This window comes from Castor canadensis, chromosome 3 (genome assembly GCF_047511655.1).
Source record: "Castor canadensis chromosome 3, mCasCan1.hap1v2, whole genome shotgun sequence".
Taxonomy (NCBI): domain Eukaryota; kingdom Metazoa; phylum Chordata; class Mammalia; order Rodentia; family Castoridae; genus Castor; species Castor canadensis.
In genome coordinates this window covers 198,921,927-198,947,784 of record NC_133388.1, presented here as the reverse complement: position 1 = coordinate 198,947,784, position 25,858 = coordinate 198,921,927, and the positions used below count along the sequence as shown (strand labels likewise).

General features: G+C 60.5%; 2 protein-coding genes across 7 annotated transcripts; both read left to right on the top strand.

Annotated features, from left to right (window-relative positions):
• Nucleotides 1–221: 221 nt before the first annotated feature.
• On the top strand, nt 222–6,672 carry LOC109690835 (uncharacterized). 6 transcript variants are annotated; one of them, XM_074069387.1, is made up of 16 exons: nt 222–1,099; nt 1,206–1,412; nt 1,569–1,691; nt 1,935–2,053; nt 2,126–2,285; nt 2,350–2,434; nt 2,661–2,869; nt 3,040–3,157; nt 3,319–3,581; nt 4,634–4,773; nt 4,854–4,971; nt 5,166–5,474; nt 5,674–5,887; nt 5,987–6,067; nt 6,218–6,357; nt 6,476–6,672. In XM_074069387.1, the coding sequence occupies exons 2-16, from the start codon at nt 1,254–1,256 to the stop codon at nt 6,560–6,562; spliced, it is 2,325 nt and encodes a 774-aa protein (XP_073925488.1). In that variant the 5' UTR covers nt 222–1,099; nt 1,206–1,253; the 3' UTR covers nt 6,563–6,672. The 6 variants fall into 6 exon arrangements, with proteins under 6 accessions (XP_073925488.1, XP_073925489.1, XP_073925490.1 ...); XM_074069388.1 differs by having other exon boundaries at nt 1,206–1,469; nt 3,319–3,509; XM_074069389.1 differs by having other exon boundaries at nt 1,206–1,469; nt 6,269–6,357; nt 6,497–6,672.
• A 218-nt stretch (nt 6,673–6,890) lies between these two features.
• Eppk1 (epiplakin 1) lies at nt 6,891–23,940 on the top strand. Its single transcript, XM_020170413.2, has 2 exons — nt 6,891–7,034; nt 11,842–23,940. The coding sequence occupies exon 2, from the start codon at nt 11,888–11,890 to the stop codon at nt 23,846–23,848; it is 11,961 nt and encodes a 3,986-aa protein (XP_020026002.2). The 5' UTR covers nt 6,891–7,034; nt 11,842–11,887; the 3' UTR covers nt 23,849–23,940.
• The last annotated feature ends 1,918 nt before the right edge of the window (nt 23,941–25,858 follow it).

Below are 25,858 nucleotides of genomic sequence, written 5' to 3'. Positions count from 1 at the left end.
CTGGGGGATCACATGCTGGGGGTTGCGTGGGGAGGGTGGCGCTGGCTTCAGGCCCCAGGGACTCACTGTCAGCAGCAAGGGACAGTTCCACACCTCAGGCTGCCCAGCCCCTCCCTTACCTAGACAGGAATGGCTGCTGGGAGGGCCTGGGGCTGGCATGGCAGTGGGCCGGGGAGAGTTCTTTGCTTGTCACTGTCAAGTGCAGTGAATGATGGATGAGTAGAAGGGGGGGTGGATGGGTCCACGCTGGCACCCATGGCCCACAAAACACACCATACAGGGACCCTGATCATCCTGTGGAGTCACCTAGCTCCCTTGTCCAGCAGGCCTGCCTTGGAGGAGGGGGTTTCCAGGCTAGAAAATGGTGGTTCATTCCAGGCCTGGGCGGGGGAAGGTGTGGCCAGGTCTGTGGTTCCTGGAAGCAAGAGCTGACCAGGCTGGGGTACCAGGAAGCCGTGGGTGGGAGGTGTCCAAGCCCCAAGTGTGGAGCAACTGGAGGAAGGTGGAGAGGTGTTGAAGACCATGTGTGTGGGAGGGGGTGTAGCTCAGGGATTCCTGGAGGCTGCATGGCTGGGCAAAACTCACCTGTGGCTCCCCAACCCCTGTTCCTAGGAGTGTGTGTAGTGACACCACTTCCTCTGACCCCCAGCTATCCCTAGCGCAGGCCTGGCTCCCATCACCAGCATCCCCCTCCTCCCTGGCTTCCTACCCAGATGGGGAACTCAGCCCATTGCAGTGTGGGTGGCCTGGACAGGGCCTGGGAGGGGAGTGAGCTCTCTGAAACGTATACAGTCCACTTTAGTCCCCCACTGTATAGGGAACTGAGGGGGAGGGGTGAGAAGCTCCAACCCAAGCCCCTTCCTTAGCCCTCCCCCACCCGCATGGCTGAGGACAGGCACAGGTTTCCCAGGAAACGTCTAAGAAGGAAAGGAAAGTGCTGAGGCCAGACTGGCTGGACCCACAGTTAGGGCTGGCTGAGCAGTGGCTGGAGGGAAGACCAGGTACAGGGAAGTGGGCAAAGGTGGGTGCCAGGGTCCCTCCAGCCCCCCAGGCCTACTCCAGCTGCCCAGGACAGGACCAGGAGCAGAGACCCCAGGTGGTAAGTCCTAGGGGTCCCCAGTACCAGCCTGTGCACAAGGGTGTGGGATGCCAGACAGGCCTGTGGCTCCCTGGTCCTAATGTGTGTTGTTGTCCTGCCTCTGTAGGGCTGCTGTCAGTGTCCTGGCCACCCTGCAGCCTGTGCGGTGTTTACCATGGGAAACCGGGCTTCGAGGCTGGGCTGCCTGGGGGAGAAGAAGAGCCACTCAGGGGCCCGGGCCAGGTCCCAAAGGGTCCCCTCCCCGCCTTCAGCGCCCCGGGGCCCCCTCCCACCAAGGATCATCTGGGCCTGGTGGGGTCCCCGTGCCATCCAGGTGACAGAGGTGACAGAGACAGTGGTGACAGAGACAGTGGTGACAGAGGCTATGGAGGTGGGGTTCTGCTGTCAAGAAGGGCAGCCAGCCCAGGTGTGGCAGGACGGCCCCAGAGGTTGGGGGAGGCCGGGCAGGCTGACTGTGTCTCTCTTGCAGGTGTCCCCAGCACCGTTGGACACCCTGCGCAGCTGGCTAGATGGCATGGAGGAGCTGCAGGCCTCCCAGGGGCCCCTGGCCGCTGATGCTACTGTGGCTGCCGCCCAGCTGCGGGAACAGGAGGTACAGGACATGAGAGGCAGGACTAGGTGGGGGCATCTTGTCTCTGGTTAAGCTACTGGCACAAAATTTATGCCTGCCCGGTGCCTGACCACAGTGGATTCCACCCCTGGGGGTGGGGCAGGGACTGAATGCAGATTCCTGTCAATGTTCCTTTGGTCAGTGACCACCAGAGGGGCAGTAGTGGGAGGATGGGGCAGGGCCACCAGAACCCTATTCGAGCTCTTGACCTTGCACCCCCGGCAGCTGCTCCAGCGCCTGCTGAGGGAGCGAGCACCACAGGTGGAACCAAGGCTTCAGGAGGCAGGGAGCCCAGCAGAGCTGCACACACAATGGCACTGCCTGGTGCAGCGGGCAGAGGCCAGGTGAGGTCTCGGACTGGGAGAGGGAGGTGCCAGGGCAGAAGGACACTGCCAGCCCCCCCTCTTGGTCCCCAGGTGGGGGCTTCTGGAGCGACTTGTCCCAGCAGCACAGAGTTTTGAAACAGCCTGTGACACTCTCCTAGCCCAGTTGAGCCCGGGTGAGAAGCTCCTGGCTGAGCTGTGGCAGGACCAGCCGGGGCCCGAGGGCCGGGAGGGGGCCGCACAGCGCCTGCAGGTACAGTCTAGGCCTGGGGCGGGGGCCAGCGGGCTGGCGCAGGCTCAGCCGCGTGTATCTGCAGCATGTGTGCGAGGCGGCTGCGGCACACGTCAAGGACCTGGACAGGGCTCTGGAGACTGGCCAGAGGCTGGCTGAGCTGCTCACGGGTGAGTGGACCTCAGCCTGGTCACTCAGCTGGCCAGTTAGCCCTGCCAAGACATCCACCATGCTTACATTTGGGGAGCCATTGCAAAGCCTACCCTTACCCCCTCGTACACCAGGTCTCCTGGTGCAGACACCTGTGCCATTTCTCAGGGACATCTCTCAGGCCCCCAGTTCCCCTCCAATGCCATGTCTTTGCCCTTGGCCTCTTCCCTGGGGCGCGGACTGCAGAGGACCAAGCTCAGCTGGTGATACAGCAGCTGGAGCAGCTCCAGGAGCGTGTGAGGCTGACCATATCCGGTGTTGCCCGTGCCCAGTGGAAGCTGCTGCATGCTGTGGGGACAGAGTCTGCTGAGCCCTCACCCCCAGCAAGCCTGGAGACCCATCTTGACCTGGAAGGACCACCCTCAAAGCATCCAGGGCTCAAGGACCAGATGCAGGTGTTTGTGGTCCCTTGGCCTTCCCCGGGGAGAAGCCCTCACACTGCCCCATGCCCTGTAAAGAAGTTGCAATCCTCTGCCCCAGGCAGCAGGGGTGGCCGGGAGTAATCCCTGAGGGCTTTCTGTCCTCAGCCAGAGCTGCCTGGGACAATGTTGGTTTCCTCCCCTAGCTGAGTATCCAGCTGACCCACCTGGCAGAGCGACTTGAGCAGCTAGCACAGAGGGCAGAAGCCCCTGGCCAGGCAGCAGTTCCCACAATGTCCATCTGTGAACAGTGCCTCTCACCAGGTATCCTGGGGTTCTCAAGGCCCTGTGGCAGACACAGTGCACAGTGAGGCCCGAGAGGTGGGCTCAGGCCCAGGTGCACAGGAAGCCAGGGCCAGGTGGGGTGAGGGTGAGGGCTGTGTCGTGCCAAGGCTGAATTCTCAAGTGGTTGTGTCTCTCCCCAGCTGTGCTACGGGCAGAGATGGAGTCCCTGGGTGGGCACTGGTCTGAGGCTCAGGAGCAGGACAGTAAACTGAAGGCTGTGTGGGAGCCGTCTGCATGGGGACCAGCAGAATGGATCTGGTGTGGCCTGGCAGAGCGCACAGCTCTTGAGGAGGGGCTGCAGCCTGCGGGCAGCCAGATCCCTGCCTTGCAGGTGCCTGGGAAGGCTAGGGGAAGGAAGGGCGTCACCCCAGAAACCCTTGGGAGGAGAGGCAACCCCACGGAGGTAGGTTAACAGGGATACTGGGGCTGGCAGGAAGGATTCTTAGGAAATGGCGAGGACATGGCAGTGGGGAGGGAAGTAGGGACTGCAGGGCTGGCTGGAGGGACTTCTGGCAACTTCTTAACTTGGCTCCCGTGCTTCTGATGGCCTCAAGTCCCTCAAGACACAGCCATTCTGCTGTCCCAGTGGGGTCAGGGGTAGAAGTCTGGGTAGGACCTATCTGCCAGGCAAGGACATCTCCTCTTGGGACAGCACTGCCCAGCCTTTAGGCTGTATGGAGTGGGACAGAGGGCTGAGGTATCTGGGCTTACCTTTCCCCCTTTGCTGGCAAATAGAGTTCCTAATTAAGGTCCTAGCATTGCCACAAATGGTTCCCATTTATGTAGCAGATGGAAAAAAATATATTTAGAGCAAGATAGAAAGAAATGTACCTCTGAAGTACAAGTTGTGTACTGTACTGTGTCTGAAATTCTAACTTTTTCCCTCTCCCAGGTTTAGTTCTCATGCTTAGGGCTGTATTGTTTTCCTGGGCTGTTACAACCAGCTCTCATCAACTGGGAGGCCCAGACCACAGCAACACACTGACTTGCACGAGTCAGTTGACAGGGCTGGCTCCTTCCGGGGCCACCTCTGTCCTTGGTTTGTTGACAACCTTCTTCCTGTGCCCCCTGTGCATGTCTGCATCCAAATGTCCCTCCTTTTAAGGACACCAGGCATACTGGTGGCCCTCGCTCCACTGTGACCTCATCCTTACCCAATTACATCTGCAATGTCCTTCTAAGTCAAGTCACCTTCTGAGGACACTAAGGGTTAGACTTCAACATAGGAATCCTGGGGACACAACTCAAACCCTGGCCTTCCTCACCTTAACCCTGAGACCAGGGGCAGGACGGACTGGCCAGGCTGTGTTACCTGGGTACAGTGTGAGGTATATGGTAGAAGTAGTGAGGACTAAGATTTGGGATGTGGGGGGCGTAGAGGAAACAAGGTCCAGCTCCCACTTCAGCCCTCCCCACCTGGAGGGCAGGCTAGATACCAGGCTTCTCTGTTGGCAGGAGTTTCCATGGGGAAAACAGACCCTGGTGGTCTCTTGGCCGTGGAGGGGCCTAGCCCTGAGAGGAGGGGTCACCTGTGAGGGTACCTGCTACCTGGGCTTGCTGATGGAGCTGCTGGACTGCCAGGCTGCCAAGGACAGGTCAGCCTACCTCTTGGCCATCCCCGCCCCGCTCCCATTGGCCCTCCATCCTGCCTATGCCTGCCACATCTCTTCTCTAGACTGCACACTCTGGAGGCAATGCTGATGCCTGTGGGCCACCTGATGGAGGAGCTCTTCACACGCTCCAACAGGGCTCTAGCCAAAGGCCTGCACAGTGACTTTGTGGACCAGCACAGGGTCAGCATGGTGACAGTACTCTAGGGTTCCCTGGGGTCCCAGTCCTTGGGCTATGTGCTCTGAGAACACTTCTGATCCAGAGCAGGAGCCAAGTGGCCTGTGGGGCTCCAAGGGTGGCAGGTGGAGCAGTGCACAGTATCAAGTATGGGGGTCCATCCCTTCTCAATTTCCTGACACCCCTCCCTGCTGCATAGGTTGTGCAGGCCCAGAGCTGGGTGCTGGAGGAGCTGCCTGGGGTCCTGGGGGCTGCTGGGATGAAACACTGGATTGGAGCCCCAGGAGAGGCGCTGGCATTGAGGGGCCCTGACCAGGGGCGGCCCAGGGACCTAGGGAGCAGAGCTCAGGCTTGCCTCTTGGGGCAGTCCCCAGAAGAGATGAGCTGGAGGCCACAATGGGCAGAGACCACCTTGGGAAGCAGGAGCTGGATGAAGTCAGAGCCCAGAGAGAGGAGCCAGGAGGACAAGGACCAATGCGTGCAGCTGGAGCAGGGCTACCCAGAGCAGGTGAGGACTGATGGGCACACTGCCCGTCCCCTGAACATACAAGAGAGGTTCTGCTCAGCAAGGGGCAAGCATGCATCTGGCTTTTGTGGCCTGGAGGTGACACTAACTACATTGCCTTGGCCATAGAAATAAGTGGCTTGGGGGTGGGAGTGCACTCCACGTTCCAGGCCACAGTCAGCATTGCCACCCTTCCCAACAGAGCCTTACAGCCAGCATCCTGGCAGCTGGTGAGCAGGGAAGGGATGGACAAGTCTGGCCTGGCTGCCCCTGGAGGAAATGTGGGGCCATCCCCAAGTTCACTACCAATAACCAGCAGCAGCCATATAACATGGCCAGAGCAGGGGACGTGGAAGGAACGTGGACACAAGTGTCCAGAGGCAGGCCCAAGGTCCAAGGAGCCTCGGTGAGCAAGTGTGAGTATGGGCCTGGTGGTGGGAATGAGGCAGAACCTCTGGAGTTGTCCCTAATCCCCTCCATGGGAGGGAAGCCTGACCTCTTCCTGTGGTGTGCAGGCTACGGGTCCCTGATGGTGCGTGTTGGAGGTGGCTGGGTGGCGTTGGATGAGTTTCTGGTCAAGAATGACCCAGGCAGAGGTGATGACCAGGGATGGGGGCTTGGTGGGGAAGGAGGGAGCATGGCTAGCCCTCAGGGCCTGGGGGAGGAAGAGCAGGAAGTGCCTTGGGCCCTGCCCCGGGGGAGAAGGGCACCCATCTTGGCCCTGTTCCCTGGGAATCTCTGGGCAGCAAAGGGGAGGACCAGCCAAAAGATCCACGAGAGGTTCCTGTGCTGGGCAGGGGCTCCCAGTAGGCCAGCCCCTGAGGTCATCACCCTGAGGCTCTGGGCCTCCATCCACATCGCCTCCAGCAGACCCCTGCCCCGAAAGGTGAGTGTTGGGAAGGAATTCAGAGAGGTGAAGTGGTTACTCCTGGGTAGACAGAGGAGTTCTCTGAGCCCAGGTGGAGGGACTGGACTATGGGGAGAGACATGGCCATCCCTCTCAGACAGGGCTGCCATCCACCCAGGTACACAGAGACCCCAGCTCTTACAAGGTCAAGGCCCTGGAGGGGCCCACGGAGGAGAGCCTGTGAGATCCCACACCCGGCAGACACAAGACAGCACTCTAAGGAACTGAGCAGGACCTAGCCAACACAGACACCGGGCCTCTTGGCCTGCTCTCAGTCTCCATAATAAAGTTGAGTTTGGGAAACTAAAACCTGATGGGTCTGCGTTTCCCTTGCAAACTTCATTCAAAAGCCTCTGTGGCTGGCTGGGCGAAGGTTGCTCCCTCCCTCCCTCTTTCCCCACCCTCCACATTCTTTCAGTGTGACTCCAGTGGGGAGGGAGGAGGGGAGGGTCCCTGCTGCTCATCGGGCTCCTCCTCAACTAGGGTGCTCACAGGCAGGGTGAACACCACTCAGAGTTCCAGCACCTGCTGGCCACACCTCCCGCCCACTTCCCCTATGTAGGGCAGGTGGCGGGATTTAAAGGAGGGAGGTCCAGGTTCTGCGCAAGAGAGCAAGCAGCAGGACTGAGGACCCAGCGCTGGCATCGTGAGGGCAGGTGGGACCTGGGGGCAGGTGGGGAGGAAGGAAACCTAAACACCTGCAGGAGCAGGAGGCCAGAGCCCCCTAGGTGGAGGAACCAGGGCAGTGCACTTCAGTGCCCAGAAGTTCTGGGATCTAGCAAGATTGGTTTCTGGTTGTTGGCAGTCTGAGCTCTGGGCCCAGGGTGGGGGCCCCTCAGCCTCCAGACTTGAGAGGGAGGCTGAGACCCTTCCCCGCCCTGCCCAGGAGTCTCCCCAGTCCAGTGGTCCCCAGCAGGACGAGTGTGTCCCTCTCACCGCCCTGCAGGTGAGGTTCCTCCCTGTCCCCACCTTTCAGGAAGGACATGTCTGCAGAGCTGGCCCAGGCACCTATGGCAGAGGCAATCAGGCTGACAAATTAAGAGGCCAGAGACTCCTCATAGCCTGCTGGGGTGAGGGAGGTGGGGCTGACCCAGGGACAAGCTACCCATTGTCCAGGGTGAGTGGTCACAGGGACAACCACTCCTGGTCATCTCATGACCCTTGGGAGGCAGAGGCAGGAGGAGGGGCCCTTGTTCCCTGCTCCCATCTGGCTAACATGCCAGCCTTGTATCAGGGCCATTGATTTCTGTCTGTCTGGACAGGGCACAAGTGGGTGGTGTCCTTCCACTAGCTGCCCACATTGGGGCAGAGGCCAGGCTCTGCCTTCCTGTGTGGGCTGAGTCTGCCTGGCCCTCTGGTTCTGTTATGACTTGGCTCAGGGCAACCAACAGCTGGCCCTTGCACCCACCCTTGTCCCAGGCTGGAGTCGGGGGTGGGGAGGAGTGCTACCCTTCAGTGTGGTGACAGATGGTGGCCCACACTCCTCAGGAATGGCCCTCCTGCCCCTTGTTGCTGGGGCTCCAGGAAAGCAGGAGGGACCTCCTTTCCCTCAGCCACCTTTGCCAGGGGAATTTGCTCCACCTTCCTTCCCCAGCCACAAAGGCCACCAGCTCTTCACAAGCTCACTTATGCTGGTGGCTCCCTCTCTGGGGATCCTTTGTCTTCCCTTGGCTTTGCCTCGGTCTCCTGCCCCTCCCCAGCTGCCTTTCCACTCCCTGATGGAGCCTGCTAGGAACACACCTTGAGAACCCCAGTCTGTCTCTCTCCCACATTCAGACCCCTCCTTCTGGCTGCCTCCTTGGGCACACACCGCAGACACCCCATGTCCACTCCCATACTTTCCTGGTGGGAGCCTAGGAAGAGGCAGGGCCCAGGGAGACTCACATCAGGCCCAAGGTCACCCACAAACCAACAGGGAGTGGCACTGCCAGTCACAGGCCACATCTCAAACACCAGAATTCACAGTTGCCCAAGGCCCCACCCCTGCCCCAAATTCCCTGCTCTCTGGCTGCCCGTCAGCAGCTTCCCTCCCTGAATCTCCTCTTTGTTTGGGGAACTTGAGCTCATGTTGGCTCTCACTGGTTTCTCGCCAGGCGTTGCCCTTCTCCACAGCACACAGCCTGCCTGGGCTGGCTGCCCATGTCCAGGTCAAGGACCATACAAGGCTAAGCCCACCTGGCTGCCCTCGCCGTGGCTCCAATTCCCTCTCATCCTGCTTCCTGCCCTCATCAGGGCCAGATGTCAGGGGACCCGGCCTGGGTGGACAGTGCCATGAACGGTTCCTTTGGGCTCACAGGCCTGGGAAGGCATTGCTGTGCAGGTGGGCAACAAGGATGCCCAGGCGGGTTTGGGAAGCAGTTTGAGATGGTCATTAGGGAATAGTCTTAGGATGCCTCTGTGGAAGGAAGGAGGAAGAGGGAGACGCTGGCCTGCCATGCTGTCATCTTGGTCCCTAAAAGCAGGCAGGGATGGGCAATGCTTCAGGATGCCACTGTGCCCCTTCCTGAGGAAGTGCACAGGGTTTGTGGGATGGACCAGACCCTTTATCGTATTGGGTGTCGGTTCATACTGGCCACCCACTGCCTCTCCTGGGCCATCCAGAACAGAACCCTTGACCTCTGCATGTCTGCTGGCTGGAGCTCACTGGGGCATGACCAGAGGGTCCTGTCTCCAGCCAGGGTAGCTTCATGTTCCATTTGCTGACAGATGCATGGCCATCAGCCCTACACACGAATCCCCCTGGTGGTCAGGCCTGCCTCTCAGGTGGTTCTTCCTCTAGGGACCCTGGAGCCCAATCTTCCAGTGGGTACAGGGATGGTAGGTAGGCTGCTACTCCCAGGCCTTGGTTCCTGGGCCTGTGTGGCCCTCCTGGGACTGGACACTGTGGTAAAGCCATGTTCCAGATCAGAAGTCACAACTCCTGGGGATGGTGCCCAGCCTGGGAGCTGGTGCCCTAGATGTGTCTTCTGTAATTGCCCTAACACCCTATTGGGCCAGCAGCTTCTGGTGCTGTCATGTGCTCAGGGGTCCTGTAACCTGAAGCACCCTGAGTTGGGTCACTGACCTCTTTGCAGTCCCTGGGGCTGGGATGTGAGGGACAGGAGGCAGTGGATTTTACAAGAGGAGAAGCAGTCCCAAGAAGGGACAATTCTTCAGGTACAAGGACTTTAGGGGAACCTGGGGACTCAAAATTTGGGGCACATTGACCCAGACACCTCACCTGGGCCTTATGCTGGGCAAAGGGACCTGGCCATGTTGAGGCCCATCCTTCTGGTTTTGGACTTTCTCACAAAGGAGCTGCCTGCGCCTGCCCTGCCCTGTGGATATAAGAGCCACATAGCTGTCCAGCTGGTCACTCCCAGTCTTTCTCCAAAGCTTGGTTGCTTAGCAACAGCCCCCCATTCCACTGTCCTCCTTTTCAACTTCTCCACTGCCCTATACTGCATCCTAAGCCCACCAGCCTTGGAAGAGCCAAGCAACAGCACTGCTTCCTCCAGCCTGGGCTCTGCCTGCTTCACCAGCGGGATGTGGTGGACCCTGCTGGCCACCCAGGTGTCTGCCTAATCCAGTGTCTGAGATTCTGAGCGGCACATCAATGGTAGGATGCCAGGAAGGACCAGGACCAGTCTGTGGAAGGGAAGGGAAGCCAGGATTTCACCAAGGTGACAAGTGGGGACTTGGTCTCAATAGTGGTCCTTAGGGTATTTGGAAACTGTGATGGAAGGCCCTCAGAGTCACCACCAAGTTGTGTCAAGGGGCTGAGTCTTTTGCTGGCTGTCCAGAGGGGACTCCCTGAAGTGGAACAATTCCTAAAGGGATAGTCTTCCCACAGCCATCCGTTAGGATAGCGTCTGTCCACCACCAGGTGGTGTGACACAGAAAGCCCTGGCTTATCACACGCAGGGTAGGGTCTGAACCTGCCTTGGTCATGCCACCAGCCATCCCACTGCCCCCCATTCACCTGACCTGCACACTCCACACATGGCATGGCTGTTGGCGAGAGGCCTCAAGGGTGACTGAGGATGGTCAGAGAGGAGTCCCACACCACATGGTATGGAGGCCTGGGTGACAGGAGCAGGAAGGCTGGCCGTGAGGCACTGAGGCAGAGCAGTGAGGGTTCAGGTAGGCGTGAGGCGGACTGGTGAACAGCCAGCGGGCAGCTGTGCCCCTGAGGACCCGATGTGGGGGAGGACCCAGAGCCTTCCAGGACCAGGACATGAGCAGGTGTAAGGTGCCCGGGAATGCCAGGTGGCCTCTGTCCAGGAGGACACAGCCTGCAGAGCAGGCTGGCACAAGCTGCAGGTGTTGGAAGGCCCAGGAGTGCTCTGATTCACTGGGTACAGCGGGGCCCAACAGAATGCTGCCACAGGGCAGGCGTTCCCATGTCTACAACTGTCAAGTTCAAAGTGTTTTTGTTGACTTTAGCGGTGGAGCTGTATGTAGAGGTGGGGAGGGCAAGCGCCTCTCTCAGATCCTATGTGAAGGGAGGCAATGGGAGGCCTGGATGGGCTTCTGAGCAGAGGGAAAGTTCCAGCAGCGTTGGGCTGTTCTGGCCAGGTGGGGCAAGTGCAGGGTGGGGTTTACAACAACAGAGGTGGAGTCCAAGGTCAAGGTGTTGCAGGGCTGCACTCCCTCTACCTAGGAAGGACCCTTCCTGCCTCTTCCAGCTCCTGATGGCTCCAAGCTGTCACATGGCCATCTTCTGTGTGTCTCATCTGTCAAGGACACCAGGTTTACTGGATTGTGGCCAGCACTGCTCCAGTATGATCTCACCTTAATTACATCCACCAAGATCCTGTTTCCAGATAAGGCCATATTCACAGGTTCTGCATGTTAGGACTTTGAACTATCTTTTTGGGCAATCAATTCAACCCAGCTCAGAATGGGACAGGTCTGGGCAAAGGTAGCCAGTGGAACATTGGGGCCTACAGCCAAATGACCAGGGACAGGCAGGGATGTGGAACCAGCACCCTGGGGCGGGGGTGGGGGGGCAGATGGGCCATGGCAGGCCTCACCCTCCAGCAGGCTGAGGCAGAGGGGTACCCAGGAAGGCCCCAGATCCCCTGCCCTAGGACCCTGTGGGGCTGGAATGAAGGCCAGTGAATGATCCACAGGAAAAACAGAGCCTTTGAATCCTAAGAGGTGGCCACTAGCCAGCCCTGGGTTCTAGTGTCTCCCTACACCTTGCCTCTTCTGAGCTTGCTGGCCAGTCTTCATCACCTCAGGGACCCTGCAGGGCAGGGGAGGGCCCCCCAATGGCAGGTGCCTGCACCCCCAAAAGGCTGCATCCAGGTCCTCCTCTACCATGAGCAGACGTAGCTGGTCAGGGACACAAACCCAGGCTTCTGGAGGTGGATCCAGAGCTCAGCTGACTCGGAAGGGTCTAAGTCTAACTCCTTATCATGTCTTCCCCACCTACCCAGTGACTCAGGGTCTCTGACTGAGCCTTTCTGTCCCCTACAGGACACAGGTAGACCTCGAGCAAGTTCTACACAACCGGCAGTGTGCGATGAATGGTCAAACCTCTCCTCCTCTTGATGCCTTGGTCACCAACGGCACTGAACAGTCCACTGTCCCTAAAAGTATGAGGGCTGAGCTAGGAGTTGGCACCCCACCCAGGCCCCAGGCAGAGGCAGCTCCTCCCACCACAGCCAGGAGTATTGCTGGGATTTATGTGGAGACCTCAGGGCAGATCCAGAGTGTCTACACTGCCATGAAGCAGGGCCTCCTGCCCACTGGGCTCGGGCTGGCTTTGCTGGAGGCCCAGGCAGCCACTGGGGGCATTGTGGACCCCACCCAGGGCCAGCTGCTCCCCGTGTCTGAGGCCCTGAGGCAGGGCCTGGTGGGGCTGGAACTGAAGGAGAAGCTACTGGCCGCTGAACGTGCAGTCACTGGCTATCCTGACCCCTATGGGGACGGGAAACTGTCCCTCTTCCAAGCCATCAGGAAGGAAGTTGTAGACAGGACCCTGGGGTGGAACTGGCTGGAGGCCCAGCTGGCCACTGGAGGCCTGATGGACCCTGTCCAGGGTGTGCGAGTGGCCCCTGAGCTAGCCTGCCAGCAGGGCCTCCTGGACCAGGAGACCTGGCTTGGCCTGGCAGAGCCGGAGCCCAGTGTGGTTTCCTCGGGTTTTCTTGACCCCAACACCCTGCAGCGGCTGCCATACCACACACTGCTGGGCAGGTGCGTGCAGGCCCCCAGCTCGGGGCTGGCTCTGCTGCCTCTCAAGACCACCTTCCACACCCTGGGTGGGGCAGCCAGTGCAGCTGAGCTGCTGGAGGCAGGGGTCCTGGAGGAGGGGGTTGTCCGGGGCCTGCAGGAGGGCACGCTGGTGGTGTCAGATGTGAGCACGCGCCCTGAGGTGCAACGCTATCTGGAGGGCATTGGCAGTTTGGCGGGGGTTGTCCTACTACCTGAAGGCCACAAGAAGAGCTTCTACCAGGCTACCACTGAACACTTGCTCCCGAGGGGTACTGCGCTCCAGCTCCTGGAGGCTCAGGCTGCCACCCACACCCTGGTGGACCCAGCCACAGGCCAACGGCTATGGGTGGAAGAGGCAGTCAGGGCCGGCCTGGTTGGCCCCGAGCTCTATGAGCAGTTGATGGTGGCAGAGCAGGCAGTGACTGGGTACCACGACCCCTTCAGCAATTCCCGGATCTCCCTCTTTCAGGCCATGAAGAAAGAGCTGGTAGACCAGCCATTGGCTCTGCGCCTCCTGGATGCCCAGTTGGCCACAGGTGGGCTGGTTTGCCCAGCCCGCAGGTTCCGGCTGCCCCTAGAGGCTGCCCTGTGCTTTGGCTGCCTGGATGAAGAGACGCAGCAGCATGTCTCACAGGCTGCAGGCTTCTCAGACCCCAGCACGCATGACGATCTGCACTACGAGCAGCTGCTGGCCCGCTCTGTCACTGACCCCGAGACAGGGCTCGCCTTCCTGCCCCTCTCAGGGGCACCTGGTGGAGAGGAGCCCCAGGGACCGGTATTCATTGAGCACCACACTCGGCAGGCCCTGAGCACAGCCGTGACCTCCATCTCTGTGGGGAGGTTCCAGGGCCATCCCGTGTCCCTCTGGGAGCTGCTTTTCTCCGAGGCAGTGCCTGTGAAGCAGAGGGCAATGCTGGCCCAGCGGTACCAGGAAAGGGCCCTATCAGTGGAGGACCTGGGAGCTGAGCTGAAAGCCATTATTGAGCAGGCTGCAGCCACTGCCAAGGTCACCTTTGTTGGGCTAAGAGACACAGTGACACCAGGAGAGCTGCTGAAAGCTGAAATCATCGACCAGGAGCTGTATGAGCAATTGGAACGTGGGCAGACCTCAGTCCAGGACGTGGGCAGCCTGGACTCCGTGCAGAGGTACCTGCAGGGGACAGGCTGCATTGCAGGCCTACTGCTGCCGGATTCCCAGGAGCGCCTCAACATCTATGAGGCCCGCAAAAGAGGGCTTCTCAGGCCCGGCACCGCCCTCATCCTGCTTGAGGCCCAGGCTGCCACGGGTTTCATCATTGACCCAAAAGAAAACAAGAGACACTCCGTGGAGGAGGCACTGCGAGCTGGCGTCATCGGGCCTGATGTGTATATGAAGCTGCTGTCAGCTGAACGAGCCGTCACCGGCTACAAGGACCCCTACTCCGGGGAGCAGATCTCCCTCTTCCAGGCCATGCAGAGGGACCTGCTCGTCAGGGACCACGGCATCCGCCTGCTGGAGGCCCAGATCGCCACGGGCGGCATCATCGATCCAGTACACAGTCACCGTGTGCCCGTGGACGTGGCCTACCAGCGTGGCTACTTTGACCAGATGCTGAACTTGATCCTTTTGGACCCCTCTGATGACACCAAGGGCTTCTTCGACCCCAACACCCACGAGAACCTGACCTACCTGCAACTGATGGAACGCTGTGTGCGTGACCCCGAGACGGGCCTGTACCTCCTTCCACTCAGCAGCCCTCGGCCCCAGCTGGTGGATGGTGCCATCCGGCAGACCTTCCGGAACCTGCTGCTACCTGTGCGGTATGGCCGGTTCCGGGGACAGAGGGTTTCTGCATGGGAGTTGATCAACTCAGAATACTTCAGTGAGAATTGGCGGAGGCAGCTGCTCCGCCGTTATCAGCAGCGTGCGGTCACCCTGGAGAGGGTCGCTCAGCTGCTGGAGAAGGAGTCGAGGAGGTGGGCAGACATCACACTGCCCGTGCTGCAGGGCCGGGTCACTGTCTACCAGCTCCTGGAGGCCCAAATCATCAACCAGGAGCTCCTGGACCAGGTGCTTGTAGGGGCAGTCAGCCCAGATTCCCTCCTCCACATGGACAGTGTCCGAAGGTACCTGCAGGGCTCCGGTGTGGTGGGCGGTGTGTTGCTGCAGCCCTCCAACAAAACACTCAGCCTCTACCAGGCCATGAAGCAGAAGCTGCTGGCACCCAGTGTAGCCCTGGCCCTGCTGGAGGCCCAGGCAGCCATTGGGGCCATCAAGGACCCCTGCAATCTAGAGAGCCTGTCAGTGGATGAGGCTGTGCGCAGGGGAGTGGTGGGGCCAGAGGTGTACCTCAGGCTGAGAAGGGCTGAGGATGCCGTCACTGGTTTCAGAGACCCCTTCTCTGGAAAGAGAGTGTCTCTATTCAGGGCCATGAAGAAGGGCTTGGTCCCCGTGGAACAAGCCACCCGCCTTCTAGAGGCCCAGGTATCCACGGGAGGGGTCATTGATCCCACAGGCCGCCACCACCTTCCCATGCCTGTGGCTGTTCAGCGTGGCTGCATAGACCAGGAGATGGAGGTGGCCTTGTCCAGATCCCCTGAGACCTTTCCTACACCGGATGGCCAAGGGCGCACCAGCTATGCCCAGCTTCTGCAGCAGTGTCCTCGGGACAAGGCCTCTGGCCTTCACCTCCTGCCCCTGCCTGAAGGTGCCCCTTCAGTCCCCACTGATGCAGAGATTCAGCAGACCCTACGGGATACGCCGGGGACTGAGGATGGCATGACCCTTTGGGACTTGCTCACCTCCTGCCACTTCACTGAGGAGCAGCGCAGGGGCCTCCTGGAGGAGGTGCAGGTGGGGAAGACCTCAGTGCCACAGTTACAGGACACTGTGTGCTGCTGGGTGCAGAGGGCACAGCTCTTGGCCCAAGCCCGCATCATGGTGCCAGGCCCTCGGGGGGAGGTCCCTGCTGCCTGGCTGCGGGATGCTGGCATCATCACCCAAGACACATTGGAAGCACTGGCTCAGGGCACACAGTCACCAGCTGAGGTGGTTGAGCAGCCCACGGTGAAGGCCTGCCTCTGGGGTACGGGCTGTGTGGCCGGCGTGCTGCTGCAGCCCTCAGGGACTAAAGTCAGCATTGCCCAGGCCATGAAGGATGGCCTCCTGCCCACAGGTCTGGGCCAGAGGCTATTAGAGGCCCAGGTGGCATCTGGCTCCCTTGTCAACCCACTGACCAACCAGAGACTGTCAGTGGAGGATGCAGTGAAGTCTGGCCTGGTAGGCAGAGAACTGAGTGATCAACTTAGGCAGGCTGAGAAGGCCGTGACTGGGTACACAGACCCCTACTCAGGGGGCTCCCTCTGTCTGTGGCAGGCCATGGAAAAGGGTCTCATGCCTCAGAATGAGGGCTTCCCCCTCCTGCAGGCACAGCTGGCCACAGGAGGTGTGGTGGATCCCGTCCATGGGGTTCACCTGCCCCAGGCAACAGCGTGCAGACTCGGCCTCCTGGATGAGCAGACAAGCCAGGTGTTGACTGCCACCAAGGAGAACAACAAATTCTTCTTTGACCCCAATTCCCGGAACAAGGTGACATACCAACAACTCAGGGAACTCTGCGTGCTAGACGCTGACACTGGCCTGTGGCTGCTGCCGCTCCCTCAAGATGCTGTGCTTGAAGTAGATGACCATACCGCAGTGGCCCTGAGGGCCATGAAGGTACCCGTCAGCATGGGGAGGTTCCAAGGGCACAGCGTGTCGCTCTGGGACTTGCTACGTTCTGAGTATGTTGGTACAGAGAAGCGACGGGAGCTGGCAGCGCTCTGTCGCTCTGGGCGCGCCACAGCCCTGCAGCAGGTGGTCAGTGTGGTCATTGCCCTAGTGGAAGCTGCAGAGAAGGAGGCCCCCCAGGCCACCTTCAGAGGACTGCGGAAGCAGGTGTCAGCTGGGGACCTGTTCAGGTCCCAGCTGATCAACAAGCAGACGCTGGATGAGCTGAATCGGGGGAAAAGGACAGTGCAGGAGGTGACAGAGATGGAAAGTGTGAGGCGGGCCCTGGAAGGTGACAACTTCATTGCCGGGGTCCTCATCCAGGACACAAGGGAGAAGATGAGCATCCCAGAGGCCCTGAGAAGGCACATCCTACGGCCCGGCACGGCCCTGGTGCTGCTGGAGGCACAGGCAGCCACCGGCTTCATCATTGACCCTGTGGAGAACCGGAAGCTGACTGTGGAGCAGGCATTCAAGGAAGGGATGTTTGGCAAGGAAACCTACATGAAGCTGCTGTCGGCCGAGCGTGCCGTCACCGGCTACACGGACCCCTACTCCGGGGAGCAGATCTCCCTCTTCCAGGCCATGCAGAGGGACCTGCTCGTCAGGGACCACGGCATCCGCCTGCTGGAGGCCCAGATCGCCACGGGTGGCATCATCGACCCAGTACACAGTCACCGTGTGCCCGTGGACGTGGCCTACCAGCGTGGCTACTTCGACGAGGAGATGAACCGCATCCTGGCCGACCCCAGCGACGACACCAAGGGCTTCTTCGACCCCAACACCCACGAGAACCTGACGTACCTGCAGCTGCTGGAGCGCTGCGTGGAGGACCCCGAGACGGGCCTGTACATGTTAGAAATTGTAAAGAAAGGACAAACCTACACATACATTGATGAGGCCATGAGGCAAGCTCTGCGATCCAGGACTGTGAAAATGCACGTGGGGAGGTTTGCGGGTCAGATGGTATCTGTCTGGGAACTGCTGTCTTCTCAGTACTTTACGGACGGAAGGAGGAGAGAGCTCGTTCGGCAGTACAGAGCCCAGAACATAGACCTGGAGAAACTGTTGGAGGTCATCACCACCACAGTTGAAGAAATGGAAAAGCAAAACCAAGTCATCAAGGTGGCAGCCATCCATGGGGATGTGACTGCTGCAGAACTATTCAACTCTGGAATCCTTGATAAGAAGACCGTGGATGCCCTTCACAGCCAAGAGGACGCATGCCAGGCACTCGGCCAGCTGGACCATGTGAACATCTACCTGGAAGGCAGTGGCTGCATTGCTGGGGTGACTGTACCCCTCACCCAAGAGGTCATGAGCTTTGAAGAGGCCAGCAGGGAACAACTCATCCCTGCAGGCTTTGCAGCTCAGCTGCTAGAGGCCCAGGCAGCCACTGGGTTCCTAATGGAGCCCCACACCCACCAGAGGCTGCCTGTGGACGAGGCTGTGGTGCAAGGCTTGGTGGCCCAAGAGTTGCAGGAGAGGCTTGTGAATGCTGAGAAAGCTGCAAAGGGCTACAAAGACCCAGACACAGGGGAGACAATCCCTTTATTCCAGGCCATGAAAAAGAAGTTAGTCAAACAAGAGGAGGCGCTGAGGCTGTTGGAAGTGCAGTTAGCCACTGGGGGCATCATTGACCCACTGCACCACCACAGGGTCCCACTAGCAACTGCCTACAGGCGTGGCTATCTACAGGAGGACATGTTTGGGCTCATTGCCGATCAGAAGCACATGAAGAAAAGGTTCATGGATCCCAACACACAGGAGAAGGTCACATACCGGCAGCTGCAGGACAGGTGCCAGCGGGAGGAGAAGTCTGGCTGGGCTTTGTTTCCAGTGGTCAAGGACCTCAAGGAAGCAGAGTATGTTGATGAAACAACAAAAAAGGCCCTTGAAGCAGAGGAGGTAGAAATAAACGTTGGTAGGTACACAGGCCAGAGGCTATCTGTGTGGCAGCTATTGAACTCAGAGTACGTGACAGAGGACAAGAAGCTGGAATTAGTTAGGATGTACAAAGAAGACACTGTACGAGCACTGGAGAAGGTGGTACAAGTAATCCTACAAATGATTGCAGACAAGGAAAAGAGGGGAAAGCAGCTGTGGTTCAGAGGTATCAGAACACAAGTCGCAGCCACCGAACTCCTCAAATCAGCCATCATCACAAGAGAGACTTTCACAGACTTAGAGGAGGGCAGGACCACAGTGGAAAACATAGAAGGAAATGAAGACGTGAAAAGATACCTGGAGGGCACCGGCTGCATCGCGGGCGTCCTGGTGCCTGTCCGGGGACAGCCCGGCCGCCAGGAGAAAATGAGCATCTACCAGGCGATGTGGAAGGGCGTGCTGCGGCCCGGCACGGCCCTGGTGCTCCTGGAGGCGCAGGCCGCCACCGGATTTGTCATCGACCCCGTGAACAACCGCAGGCTGTCCGTGGAAGAGGCCGTGGCCGCGGGCGTGGTGGGGGGCGAGATCCGGGAGAAGCTGCTGTCGGCCGAGCGTGCCGTCACCGGCTACACGGACCCCTACTCCGGGGAGCAGATCTCCCTCTTCCAGGCCATGCAGAGGGACCTGCTCGTCAGGGACCACGGCATCCGCCTGCTGGAGGCCCAGATCGCCACGGGCGGCATCATCGATCCAGTACACAGTCACCGTGTGCCCGTGGACGTGGCCTACCAGCGTGGCTACTTCGACGAGGAGATGAACCGCGTCCTGGCCGACCCCAGCGACGACACCAAGGGCTTCTTCGACCCCAACACCCACGAGAACCTGACGTACGTGCAGCTGCTCCGCCGTTGTGTGCGTGACCCGGACACCGGGCTGTACGTGTTGCAGCTGGCCGGCAAGGACTCCCCGGTGCACCAGCTGAGCAAGGAGCTGCGTGGCACCCTGCGGGAAACCCAGGTCACGCTGGGCTCAGCTGCGTTCCAGGGCCAGAGCGTCTCTGTCTGGGATCTGCTCTTCTACCGCGAGGTGCCCGAGAGCCTGCGCCAGGACCTGCTGCGCCGGTACCAGGAGGGCGCTCTGACCGTGCAGGACGTGATCACCACCCTCACCTCGCTGTTGGCCCGGGCCCGGGAAGGGAGCCCACGTGCAGACTCTCAGGACATCCTGAGCGTGGCCACCATGGAGGTCAGGGTGGGCCCCCTCCGGGGACGTGCGGTGCCCGTGTGGGATGTGCTGGTGTCTAGCTATGTCGGTGGGGCTGCCCGGGAGGAGCTGCTGGCCCAGTTCAGCTCGGGGACCCTGCCCCTGCCAGCGCTGACCCGCAAGCTGACCAGCATCATCGAGGAGGCTGAGGAGGCCCAAGAGGCCCGGCCAGAGCCCAGTGGTGCTGCCACGACTGGCCAGCGCGAGCCGACTTCGCCACCCGGGCACGAGGCCAGCCGCGGCTCAGGGTCCTCTGCAGGAGAGACTCAGGCGGAGGCTGCTGGCCGCGAGCAGGAGCAGGTGCTGCGTGCCGCCGCCATGGAGGTGCAGTCGGGTCAGTTCCAGGGCCAGCCGGTGTCCGTGTGGGACGTCCTCTTCTCGTCCTACCTGAGCGAGACCCGCAGAAACGAGCTCCTGGCCCAGCACGCAGCCGGCACACTGAGGCTGCCCGACCTCGTCACCATCCTGCTCCAGATCATCGAGGAGACCGAGGAGCGGCTCAGCAAGGTGTCCTTCCGGGGACTGAGGCGCCAGGTGTCCGTGTCCGAGCTGGGCAAATCCGGCATCCTGGGCCCCGAGACCCTGCGGGACCTGGCCCAGGGCACCAAGACCCTGCAGGAGGTGACAGAGATGGACTCGGTCAAGCGCTACCTGGAGGGCACCGGCTGCATCGCGGGCGTCCTGGTGCCTGTCCGGGGACAGCCCGGCCGCCAGGAGAAAATGAGCATCTACCAGGCGATGTGGAAGGGCGTGCTGCGGCCCGGCACGGCCCTGGTGCTCCTGGAGGCGCAGGCCGCCACCGGATTTGTCATCGACCCCGTGAACAACCGCAGGCTGTCCGTGGAAGAGGCCGTGGCCGCGGGCGTGGTGGGGGGCGAGATCCGGGAGAAGCTGCTGTCGGCCGAGCGTGCCGTCACCGGCTACACGGACCCCTACTCCGGGGAGCAGATCTCCCTCTTCCAGGCCATGCAGAGGGACCTGCTCGTCAGGGACCACGGCATCCGCCTGCTGGAGGCCCAGATCGCCACGGGCGGCATCATCGATCCAGTACACAGTCACCGTGTGCCCGTGGACGTGGCCTACCAGCGTGGCTACTTCGACGAGGAGATGAACCGCGTCCTGGCCGACCCCAGCGACGACACCAAGGGCTTCTTCGACCCCAACACCCACGAGAACCTGACGTACGTGCAGCTGCTCCGCCGTTGTGTGCGTGACCCGGACACCGGGCTGTACGTGTTGCAGCTGGCCGGCAAGGACTCCCCGGTGCACCAGCTGAGCAAGGAGCTGCGTGGCACCCTGCGGGAAACCCAGGTCACGCTGGGCTCAGCTGCGTTCCAGGGCCAGAGCGTCTCTGTCTGGGATCTGCTCTTCTACCGCGAGGTGCCCGAGAGCCTGCGCCAGGACCTGCTGCGCCGGTACCAGGAGGGCGCTCTGACCGTGCAGGACGTGATCACCACCCTCACCTCGCTGTTGGCCCGGGCCCGGGAAGGGAGCCCACGTGCAGACTCTCAGGACATCCTGAGCGTGGCCACCATGGAGGTCAGGGTGGGCCCCCTCCGGGGACGTGCGGTGCCCGTGTGGGATGTGCTGGTGTCTAGCTATGTCGGTGGGGCTGCCCGGGAGGAGCTGCTGGCCCAGTTCAGCTCGGGGACCCTGCCCCTGCCAGCGCTGACCCGCAAGCTGACCAGCATCATCGAGGAGGCTGAGGAGGCCCAAGAGGCCCGGCCAGAGCCCAGTGGTGCTGCCACGACTGGCCAGCGCGAGCCGACTTCGCCACCCGGGCACGAGGCCAGCCGCGGCTCAGGGTCCTCTGCAGGAGAGACTCAGGCGGAGGCTGCTGGCCGCGAGCAGGAGCAGGTGCTGCGTGCCGCCGCCATGGAGGTGCAGTCGGGTCAGTTCCAGGGCCAGCCGGTGTCCGTGTGGGACGTCCTCTTCTCGTCCTACCTGAGCGAGACCCGCAGAAACGAGCTCCTGGCCCAGCACGCAGCCGGCACACTGAGGCTGCCCGACCTCGTCACCATCCTGCTCCAGATCATCGAGGAGACCGAGGAGCGGCTCAGCAAGGTGTCCTTCCGGGGACTGAGGCGCCAGGTGTCCGTGTCCGAGCTGGGCAAATCCGGCATCCTGGGCCCCGAGACCCTGCGGGACCTGGCCCAGGGCACCAAGACCCTGCAGGAGGTGACAGAGATGGACTCGGTCAAGCGCTACCTGGAGGGCACCGGCTGCATCGCGGGCGTCCTGGTGCCTGTCCGGGGACAGCCCGGCCGCCAGGAGAAAATGAGCATCTACCAGGCGATGTGGAAGGGCGTGCTGCGGCCCGGCACGGCCCTGGTGCTCCTGGAGGCGCAGGCCGCCACCGGATTTGTCATCGACCCCGTGAACAACCGCAGGCTGTCCGTGGAAGAGGCCGTGGCCGCGGGCGTGGTGGGGGGCGAGATCCGGGAGAAGCTGCTGTCGGCCGAGCGTGCCGTCACCGGCTACACGGACCCCTACTCCGGGGAGCAGATCTCCCTCTTCCAGGCCATGCAGAGGGACCTGCTCGTCAGGGACCACGGCATCCGCCTGCTGGAGGCCCAGATCGCCACGGGCGGCATCATCGATCCAGTACACAGTCACCGTGTGCCCGTGGACGTGGCCTACCAGCGTGGCTACTTCGACGAGGAGATGAACCGCGTCCTGGCCGACCCCAGCGACGACACCAAGGGCTTCTTCGACCCCAACACCCACGAGAACCTGACGTACGTGCAGCTGCTCCGCCGTTGTGTGCGTGACCCGGACACCGGGCTGTACGTGTTGCAGCTGGCCGGCAAGGACTCCCCGGTGCACCAGCTGAGCAAGGAGCTGCGTGGCACCCTGCGGGAAACCCAGGTCACGCTGGGCTCAGCTGCGTTCCAGGGCCAGAGCGTCTCTGTCTGGGATCTGCTCTTCTACCGCGAGGTGCCCGAGAGCCTGCGCCAGGACCTGCTGCGCCGGTACCAGGAGGGCGCTCTGACCGTGCAGGACGTGATCACCACCCTCACCTCGCTGTTGGCCCGGGCCCGGGAAGGGAGCCCACGTGCAGACTCTCAGGACATCCTGAGCGTGGCCACCATGGAGGTCAGGGTGGGCCCCCTCCGGGGACGTGCGGTGCCCGTGTGGGATGTGCTGGTGTCTAGCTATGTCGGTGGGGCTGCCCGGGAGGAGCTGCTGGCCCAGTTCAGCTCGGGGACCCTGCCCCTGCCAGCGCTGACCCGCAAGCTGACCAGCATCATCGAGGAGGCTGAGGAGGCCCAAGAGGCCCGGCCAGAGCCCAGTGGTGCTGCCACGACTGGCCAGCGCGAGCCGACTTCGCCACCCGGGCACGAGGCCAGCCGCGGCTCAGGGTCCTCTGCAGGAGAGACTCAGGCGGAGGCTGCTGGCCGCGAGCAGGAGCAGGTGCTGCGTGCCGCCGCCATGGAGGTGCAGTCGGGTCAGTTCCAGGGCCAGCCGGTGTCCGTGTGGGACGTCCTCTTCTCGTCCTACCTGAGCGAGACCCGCAGAAACGAGCTCCTGGCCCAGCACGCAGCCGGCACACTGAGGCTGCCCGACCTCGTCACCATCCTGCTCCAGATCATCGAGGAGACCGAGGAGCGGCTCAGCAAGGTGTCCTTCCGGGGACTGAGGCGCCAGGTGTCCGTGTCCGAGCTGGGCAAATCCGGCATCCTGGGCCCCGAGACCCTGCGGGACCTGGCCCAGGGCACCAAGACCCTGCAGGAGGTGACAGAGATGGACTCGGTCAAGCGCTACCTGGAGGGCACCGGCTGCATCGCGGGCGTCCTGGTGCCTGTCCGGGGACAGCCCGGCCGCCAGGAGAAAATGAGCATCTACCAGGCGATGTGGAAGGGCGTGCTGCGGCCCGGCACGGCCCTGGTGCTCCTGGAGGCGCAGGCCGCCACCGGATTTGTCATCGACCCCGTGAACAACCGCAGGCTGTCCGTGGAAGAGGCCGTGGCCGCGGGCGTGGTGGGGGGCGAGATCCGGGAGAAGCTGCTGTCGGCCGAGCGTGCCGTCACCGGCTACACGGACCCCTACTCCGGGGAGCAGATCTCCCTCTTCCAGGCCATGCAGAGGGACCTGCTCGTCAGGGACCACGGCATCCGCCTGCTGGAGGCCCAGATCGCCACGGGCGGCATCATCGATCCAGTACACAGTCACCGTGTGCCCGTGGACGTGGCCTACCAGCGTGGCTACTTCGACGAGGAGATGAACCGCGTCCTGGCCGACCCCAGCGACGACACCAAGGGCTTCTTCGACCCCAACACCCACGAGAACCTGACGTACGTGCAGCTGATACAGAGAGCCACGGTGGATGCAGAGACTGGGCTGTTGTTTCTCTCTCTGTCTGAGGCCTGAATGGATGTTCCTGTGTCACCTCCTGAGACTTTTTGATGGTATTATTGTCATTGTTCCATTATTTGATTAGTACAGTTTATATTCTTTTATGATTGGTCATCATCTCCAGATGTGGTTCTTTCTCTCTAAGCCTCTGTACGGATACCATTTTTATTTCATGGACAGTCCCTCTGCCCTCTGAGTTTATCGGAGCCCCCCCCCCGTTGGTCCTCCTGCTCTGGTACTATTTGATGACCTGTATATGGGTTGTGTGTGAGCACGCGTGTGCACTAGTGCGACAGTGGGACCGTGTGTGGCACTAGGGCTCTTTTCCCATGCTAACGGCTCTGCACTTGGGCTATGTCACTAACTTTTCATAATTTGTTTCAGGTTTTCTGTATCTATCAGCAATGACCTCCATTTTATTGTTGAGATGTGCAGGGAATTTTTTATTTCACATCCATCAGTTTTTACTTGTAACATTTCCATGTGGGCTTTTTTTTTTTTTTAACGTTTTCTATTTCACTGTTTGAATGCCTTCCATTCATTTCTAGAGTGTTCTCTTTTACCACCTGGAGCACAGTGAGAGTCACGACCTCAGTTTCCCTGCTAATCCCGCACCTGGCCATCACAGCATTGACATTTGTAGATTGTCTTTTCCCTTGAGGCTTGGACCGTTGCATTATTTTTGGTTGAGGATTCTGTGTATTTTCCTTGATCTTCTAGTGTGCACTGGCCCTGTTAAAAGCCCCCTGCGAATGCCAACTGTGTTTCTGGTCCCTGTGGATCACAAGTGGTGCCCACCTTCTGTGGCAGTGGTCTCAGTGCCAGTTCTGTTTCTAAGCTTTTGCCCTGTTGAGTGTGACATCCCCCACAGGCATCTCTCAGTCCAGGAGCAAGCCCAAGCTTTGGATGGTCTGTGTGCAGAGCAGAAGGACCCTCGTGCAGCTCAGGACACCATGGGACACACACTCTAGTACCCACAGACCCTTTCCTGGCCCTCCAGTTAGAATACCAGGGATTTTCTCCATATTCTAGTTCCCTGTGTTGTCAGGCAATTCCACACAGCCAGAGCCTTGCTCGGGGCAAAGCAGCCCAAAGGAAAAAAAAAAAAAGGAAAATGTCAGGGCCCTGTGCACACACTGTGCACACACTGTGCACCCAGCTCCTCTGTCCCCAAAGCTGAGTGCTCTCGGGGATCTTAGGGGCCACAAGGGCACCTATGCTGCCACCATCAGGCAGGCCCCAGACAGGGTTGAGAGAAAAGAGGGGCAGTGGGGATTTCTCCCACATGGTCCAGCTTACAAAGGGAAAGAGAGTTTGTCTTGGCCGTTTGGTTCTCTGTTCAATGCTGATATGCCGCCTATCCTCAGGTTAAAGCCATACACAGCAGGGAAAGAACAACCCAGCAAACACAAGGGACCAGTTGTTCTCCTAGCTCTGACCCCCAAGTCCAGGTGTCATGACGAACCTTCCGGTCCTCTGGGGGCAACTGTTTGTATTCTAGCCAAAGAGATGAGCTGTGACTGGGGAGAGCCAGGCTGAGGTGCCTTGCTCCATCTCAGCACAGCGGTCTCAGGGATTACTGTCCTGCCTTGACCGTGATGAGCTGAATCCCAGGCGGTTAATGAACCAAGGTCCCCATGATAGGCTGGGAACTCCAAGCACCAACTCCCAGCTGCATCCTCACCCAGTCACTGTGAGAATGACACTAGCTCCACTGTGGGCTGAGAAACACAGGGCAGGGGGCAACATAGTTCCCATACCCAGCAGTGCAGTTCACACCCAAAGCCCACTCTGCTCCGTGGGCCAAATAGCTTCTGAATGCACTGGAAGTGGGCCGGAGGTGTCCTGGGGTGCCTGGATGGGAGCACGAGAATGTCAGCTCCTTGCTGTACATCTGAAATGGGGGGAACAACTGTCGAGAGGCACAGCAGGACCGACCGCAGCAGATCAATGTAGGAAACAGGTGCCAGTGGCACCATCTCACCAACCGGCTCTGGTACAGCTTCCTTTGTGCCTGTCAGTCTC

Coding starts and splice junctions, on each gene's coding strand:
- LOC109690835 (XM_074069384.1), top strand. CDS start 1,254: ATGGGAAACCGGGCTTCGAGGCTGGGCTGCCTGGGGGAGAAGAAGAGC. Junction 2,435..2,660: donor GCTGGCTGAGCTGCTCACGG/GTGAGTGGACCT, acceptor CGCGGACTGCAG/AGGACCAAGCTCAGCTGGTG. Junction 5,888..5,986: donor AGGAGCCTCGGTGAGCAAGT/GTGAGTATGGGC, acceptor TGTGGTGTGCAG/GCTACGGGTCCCTGATGGTG.
- Eppk1 (XM_020170413.2), top strand. CDS start 11,888: ATGAATGGTCAAACCTCTCCTCCTCTTGATGCCTTGGTCACCAACGGC.